The 7,745-nt window shown below is 30.1% G+C and overlaps 1 protein-coding gene across 1 annotated transcript; it reads left to right on the top strand.

Annotated features, from left to right (window-relative positions):
• The first annotated feature begins 3,696 nt into the window (after positions 1-3,696).
• LOC142225615 (uncharacterized) lies at positions 3,697-7,514 on the top strand. The gene is made up of 4 exons (XM_075295422.1): positions 3,697-3,775; positions 4,164-4,217; positions 6,621-6,662; positions 6,720-7,514. Exons 1-4 carry the CDS (start codon positions 3,739-3,741, stop codon positions 7,193-7,195), a joined length of 609 nt encoding a protein of 202 aa, XP_075151537.1. The 5' UTR covers positions 3,697-3,738; the 3' UTR covers positions 7,196-7,514.
• Positions 7,515-7,745: the final 231 nt, after the last annotated feature.

Below are 7,745 nucleotides of genomic sequence, written 5' to 3'. Positions count from 1 at the left end.
AAGTGGAAAGTTCACCGAAAGTATGCAAAATGGTCTCAAAATATGCAGTTCTCCAATTGAATGTGTTCAATCATCGAAGAATCTTGGACTTGTATTTAACTCTAAACTTACTTGGACGAATCACATAAATTCAGTTGTTGGAAAAATACATGGAATGTTAAGAAATTTATGGGCAGTACAAACGTCAACACCTTGCAATATTCGCCTACTACTCGCCAAGACCTACTTGGTTCCAACACTATTATATGGGTGTGAGATATACGCAAATTGTTCCTCTGCTGATCTTTCAAAACTTAATTTCGCATACAACAATATTGCACGCTATGTATACAATAAAAAACGCAGAGACAGAATCTCGCAATTTTCGATTCTCATCTTCAACACAACATTTAATAGTCTACTTCAACGAAAATGTTTACTACAACTTCATAAAATCATATACACCCGTGAGCCGCAGTATCTATATGAATATATTAGATTTGCAAGGTCAAATAGAGGAAGAATACTTATTCAACCTAGAATAAACTGCCAAACATCCGAGAAACAATTCTTTATATTCAGTACGCGTCTCTGGAACTCCCTCCCTCGAACCATACAATGCTCAAGTAATGCTAATCAATTTAAAAAGAAGCTATTCCAACACCTACAATAGTTCTGTTGATCATCGCCTTTTATTGTTATGTTCAATTATTTAAAATCTTAAAATTATATTAAAATTTATATTAATGCTAAGTATAATTCTAATAATAATTTCAAATCATTTGTATTGCCAAATACCAGCTAGTACTGTAATTTATAAGATATCAAATCTTGTTGTACTAGTTTTACAATAATAAATAAATAAATCAAATCAAATCAAAAATAACAAACTCCGCACACACGATCCCTTTCTGATCTCACTATTGCAACAAACCAACTATCACCACAAAAGATACCAACACACAAGGAACATTCTAGAAATTCACCCGCACTGTCTCTAGAATCAAAACAACCAACAGCATAAAAGATGCAGTAACAAACACAAACAATCATTTAATTGATTCAACAAATTTTTAATTGAAACTAAAATAAATCACAAATATTAATAGTATCAATTAATTTTTCAATTGATACTATCATTTCTGTGATTGAAGACATTTCAATTAAAAAATTAATTGGATCAATTAATTTCGTGATTGAATCCGAAAAAAAATTTTTGTGTGTATGTATGATATTAATTAAAATTTTACATTAATATAAGACTTTTTCGGCGTTTTCATTAGTGGTCCTATTAAAATATAAATCCTTATTAATGTATTTTGTTTTAAGGGGGTACTAAGGAGATAAGATAACATTTTGTATATTGACTACAAAGTAAACAAGTAAGTAAAGTAAATAAATCGAAATTATAAACTAAATAAAGAAAAATTTCATGATTTTAATTAGACCAAATAGAAAATTATAATGTGTAATATTTGATTGAATAGAAATGGACTTCAAATGAAAATTCTAACTTTTGTATAATTGTGAAAGAAATAATTTCGACTTTAAATATATATTGGAGATAAATCCAATCAAAATTTTAAATAAATAAATGAATAGCTTTTATTTAAACACATCCCAATAAACACAAGATTAGTTGCAAGTTGAAAGCAAGGAGGATTTTCAACAAAAAATCAATATATGTTGAACACAACTTGAAGACAATGACATTTCAACGCCATTCCGTAGTCGAATTCAAAGTTTTCTCAATTTGCTAAAATGCTAGAATTCAATTTGAAAAACACTTAACATGTGTATCGAGATAAAAACAAAAAAAAAATTATACCAAGCGCGCATTTTTTTGGCTTAAAAGGTAAATATATCTCGTAATATAAAAATTAAAAAAGAAGTCAAGCAAATTTGTGAATTATTGGAAAGGGATGATGTTCCTGTTATAAACAATGTCCCTGAATCGGAAAATGAAGAAGAGTTTGTGGAAAATTGTGAAATCTTCTGTGAAAAAGGGAAGCGTTTGGAGGAGGTTGAAGAAGACTCAGAATATGTTTCCTTTGATACTTCTAGTGATGAAGATGAATTTTACACAGAAGCTAGAGAAATTACTATGTTGGAACAATTAGCAAATCGCGTAGTGGAATTTAATGTTCCCAATGTCGCTGTCAACCGTTTGTTAAGGATACTTTCATCCCACATAAAAGGTCTTCCATCTGATGTTAGAGCATTAAAATCAACACCCAGAAAAGCGCCAGTGGAAAGAATGAGTGACGGTGAATACGTATATTATGGAATAGCAAACGGATTATGTGATTTGTTACGAAAAGAAAGATTTGACGGCAGGGACTTCAAAAATAATATCAATGTCGATGGTTTACCACTCGCTAAAAGTTCAAATTTGCAATTGTGGCCTATTTTAATTAACGTGCAAGGAACGGAAGATGTTTTGGTAGCAGGTGCATACTGCGGAAACTCCAAACCACTTGACTGCAATTTATATATGCAACAATTTGCAGAAGAATTCATAGAACTTATGAAAACTGGTTAAAATTTTAATAGTTCTATTTATTCAGTTTCTTGCCGCTCATTTATTTGTGATGCTCCTGCCCGTTCTTATATACTAGGCATTAAAGGTCATACTGGCTATTTCAGTTGCCCAAAATGTACGATAATAGGATCTTCTTTAAACCGCAGAATGATTTTTGAGGCGGATCATGGTGACAATAGAAACGATAAAGATTTTCGTCTTCGGCGTGATCCAAATCATCACATTATAAAAGAAACCTTATGCCTGTGGATATAGTTAAAACTTTCGCGTTTGACTACATGCACATATTATGTATTGGAGTCGTGAAGTCGTTAATCAAAGCGTGGGTTAAACAGAAAAAACAACCATTTTCTTTAAAAACTCATAACTACAGTTGATAGACGGAAAACTGTTCTCATTAAATCGACAGTTACCTAAGGAATTTACAAGTGGAACTCGAAGCCTTCATGAAATTGATCGTTTTAAAGCTACTGAGTTAAGAAAATTTTTATTGTACACCGGATTGTATGTTCTTGATGATGTTTTGGATAACGAACGTTATGAACATTTCCTCATGTTAAGCCTAGCGATAAGAATACTTTTGAATGAATCAGATTGTGTTGAATATAATGAGTGCGCAAAAAGTCTCATAAATGAGTTCGTTAAAAAAATACCGCATTTATATAATGAAACTTTTCTAACCTTTAATACTCTTTGTTTAACTCACTTGGCTGACGAAGCTTTAAATTTCGGAAGTATAGAAACAATAAGCGCCTTTAAATTTGAAAATCACCTTGGCAAATTGAAGAGAAAGTGTAAAAAAAATAACAATGTGGCTGCCCAAATATTTAACCGATTAATCGAAGAGAGTATAAATTTCACCCAACAATACAAAATGCCTCAAAGGATTAAGGAGGATGGTGAAGCAGTATATATAAAAACAAATCGCATTTATTTATCTAATAAAAAGCCGAATAACGTTTACAACGTTGAAAGTGAAATTTTCCTCATAACGAAATTTATAAGAAATTTGGGTATAGTGTGGGTCTTAAGTAGACAAGTCATGTCTTTTTTCATTAACCTTTAACATCATCCCTTTTCCAAATTCAATCGTGTTGCAAATTAACGCTATCGCAAAAAGTATATAAACATTTTATAACTGGTGTTTTTATTCCACTTATTCGCAAAGATACATGATGGCTTATAACAAATATTATAAATCCAATTCCTAAAGTATTATGGCGTCGAAAACTCAAACAGGACCCAGAGAAAAAGGTACTTCACATATATCTATAAAGAATGTAATTAGTAAAAATATTTATTTCATTTTATTTACTTTCATTAACGCTGGAAAGTGGTCTTTATTTTTTGTATACTAACGTCATCTTTCGTCGTTTTGACTACGGCCTGTTGCAAGGCCCTATGAATTACATCGTGAACAAAAATGATAACCAAACTGTAGTTTATTTTGTTGATCTGTTCATTTTTAATTAATAATAAACAAAATTTCGTATAATGGTTAAAATAGTTTAATTAAAATTAATCATTTTTCAATCGACAATTGATTATAAACTGTAATATTTTAAATTGTGGGCGTATATTATTTCTTTATGTAGTAATATCCATTTATCTAAACATATATTGTATCCTTCTGTCATTTCAGATCAAGAAGAAGATAGGATAAATCATGCAGAACAAAGAAATTCACTATTACAAGGTAAGAAAAACTATTACATATATCTTTACAAGGTTTTCGAATTTAAATTAAATATATAATTAAAAATATAAATAAAAACAAGCATATACTTATATATAATGACAAACCTAGATAAATACAGTCATCGCACATCAATTGAGTAATATTATCTGCGATTTTAATAAAAATGAGTGCTAAAATACAGAAAAGGACGGTCTAAATGTCAATTATGAACATGATCAAAAATGCTGTGCTCTACATCTCAAATCGGGAGTTCTATGTTTTATTCATTTGCAAATCTTGCAAAGTTTATTGTTAAAAGTTTATAAATACAGTATTAGATACTCAATTAGTAATAAAATTGGGCATCCGTCTATATTTAAACTGGAATTATTTTCAGAACGATTTATTAAATTTATTCATACTTATATTGTAGCTTTTCGAATAATCCGAATAGCTAAAATCTTCTCTGGAATAGTACATAGTTTATCAATGGAAGAAAAAATTGTTTCACTATTCATATTTGAATTGGAACAACCACTTTTGCGATTTGATACACAGGATCCTACTGAATGCGCTTTGCAATATGCTTTAGAAGCATTATTATTATCTGCAAACTTAACCTGTTTCTATATTGGAGCTGCTGAATCTGCCTCCATTGGTGAAGAAATTTTGGTATGAAGTATGATACGATATGATTATTACAGGTATGGGGTACTGGCAGTGATAAATTAATCTCCTCCGCTGAGAAGTATGGTGTAACACCTGATATTTTACTATCATAAGTTTTTTCGCCATCATTTAATGTCTGATGATTCCATATGAACAAATATCCGATTTATTATACTATGTTCATGTAAATATTTCAATACTAAAGCTACATCGGATACATAAATTTGGGCTACGGCTTCGTCCAAATAGCCATACTTTATATGACTATGACGCCTTAAATATTTACACATGGGACACTTATTGCAGCGTATTGAAAAGATTCACACAAAATGGGCTGCATTCTGTTATGACCTAAGAAACCAAATGTTTGTTTTTCATCTCGGATTTGCGCATTACTTTGACTGATTTTGACCGACACAACTCGACTGATTTTATTATGATGAAAACATTCATAGTTGGAAGCTTTGTACTGGCCGATGTATTACAGATTTTGTTGTCAAAATGTTAATTTTTTCCAATAATTATTCCCCATCAATGAGAAATGTCATATTGTGGGCAACATTTCCATGCCATCCTTTTTCATCGCCTTCGTTGGTGTTTCTAACTCATAGAGGTCAAAATGACCCATCATTACGCGCCCGCCAACTCTTTGATTTTTCTTAAAGGTTTTTTTGGAAATTTTCGTCTATGTTAAATCTTTTAAAACAAACTTACAACAATTCTGTAATAACACAAGATATACTTTTTGTTTTTTTTGTTTTTGGTTTAGGAGCTTTCTCTACAATTGGTATAATAGTTGTGTTCCTTCACCAAAAGCTAATAAAAGTAGAAGATGCCATAAACCATTATTACATAAATGAGCCGTCCTTTCTGAACATAGTTTGACCGTCCGGAAAATGAAGAGTAAAAGAAGAAAATATGGGGGATTCTACATTCTCTTTGATTTTCGTATTCACAATTTGAACATTTTTATAGTCCAGATATTTTATAAATAAATTAATGATTCAAATGTTTATATTTGTATACAAAATTACAATTTGCTCTTTAAGGCCGATATATCGCGCTAAAATTGCCATTTTTCACCGTTACTTTTCTTTAAAGAAAATAAATAATTTAAATTTTTGCTTTAACTTCCCTTCAAGTTGTAGTAAAATTAGCCGAAAAAGTTATAATGTTAACTTAATACCCACCTTTAACAAAATACAAAACAAACTGGCACATATTTTTGAAATTGAGTTCGAGTTTAGCCGCTAAAATCGAAATCAAATCTATAAAAGCAGAATGAAATTATAACTTTTTTGGCACGTTTTATTATAACTTTATCGGGAATAGTCCAAAGCAACGCTTGAAAACGTCTATTTTCTTTCAAATGAATTGTTAAAGAAAAGTAACCGTGAAAAAATGGTAATTTAACGCGATAAGGTGGGTATTGAGTTCGAGTTTAGGCGCTAAAATCGTCATTTTTTCACGATTACTTTTCTTTAATAATCTATTTTAAGGAATACAAACTTTGTGAAAATTTGCTTTGGGCTTTTCCCCATCAAGTTATAAACAAATTTTCAACAAATATGTATAATTTTATGCCTTTTTCTTACTGATTTAGTTTTCACTTTAGCGATTTTAGCGGCTAAACTCGAACTTAGTACCCACCTATAATGCGAACTTAATACGCACCTTTAATCAATACTTCAGAAATGTTTTAAAACATATTAAGAAACTAAAAATTAACATATTAAACATTATATATTTCAGAAATCCGATCGCACCACGAGGCACATCATTTATTATTAAAAGGTAAGAAAAATTTGTTGTAACCATAGTAACAATAAATAATATTACCCTTTCTTTAAGAAATAAAAGTAGATCAAGAAACAAACAAAAAAATGTTGCGGAGAGTTATGGAGGAAATAAAGTTAATTAATTCATCGGCGCATCCGTTCAAGAAAACATCGGTTGTACCAAAACCTCCATTCTCGTCAAAGAACCAATTTGAAGATTTCGAAAAATCCATTCAAAAATCAGAAAATACTTTTAGCGCTTTTGTGGAGGAGCTTGCATCGGAGACTTTTAACAGCTCCGTTACTTTTGTGAAGACATCCTGGAGACATCTTATTTCTGATGAAGTAGCCCAACAAATTTCTTGGCAGGGTACTCTAACTAAGAGTCCTGTTCGACCCCTCTCAACAACACTTGCAATAAAGCAAGTTTATTTCAAAAAGTATCCGATGGGAAACGATGAAGAATTTCAAAAGACATGTATTTCCTTTTTCCAACACGCAAGTACCAGACTTAAAAAACGAAAGTCATACAAGCCGAAAGAAAAATAATCCTTAGAATCAATGTTCGATGATTCTGCTTTAATAGAATTTATTCCACTTTAAATGGTATATTAGTATAAAAGTTAATATTTGTTTTACATACTTTTTTTAAGCTTAGATGAACGTTTTAACCAAAAATTGAAACATTCGTTCAAAATACATAAAAAGACTTTCAAAAGCTTTGAGCTTATTAATATATATATAAACTTCCACCCATCGAATGGAAATATCGATACATAATGTAGTATAAAACTAATAATACATTTAATGGTAATATCAAATATCCATAAATATGCATACGTATATTTAAAAAAAAGCATATGTATGTATACATCTTAATACGTAGTACAAATTTATGAATTTCATTATATGTCAAAGAGAAACTAGGAACATGTTTCATTTCATTAATTTTACAAATGTGATCATTTTACAGAAATAATGGATTTTAGAAAATATAAAAATAAATAAAAAATTTGTGTTTTAATACTATTGAAAATTCTTTAACTTTTATTGCCTTCCGTGTAGAATATTGCTTAAGATCATATGGCAAGAAAGAATA

The sequence above is a fragment of the Haematobia irritans genome, chromosome 2 (assembly GCF_050003625.1).
Source record: "Haematobia irritans isolate KBUSLIRL chromosome 2, ASM5000362v1, whole genome shotgun sequence".
In the NCBI taxonomy this organism is placed as follows: domain Eukaryota; kingdom Metazoa; phylum Arthropoda; class Insecta; order Diptera; family Muscidae; genus Haematobia; species Haematobia irritans.
Note: the sequence above shows the minus strand (reverse complement) of the source record. Positions and strands in the feature narration are given on the sequence as shown.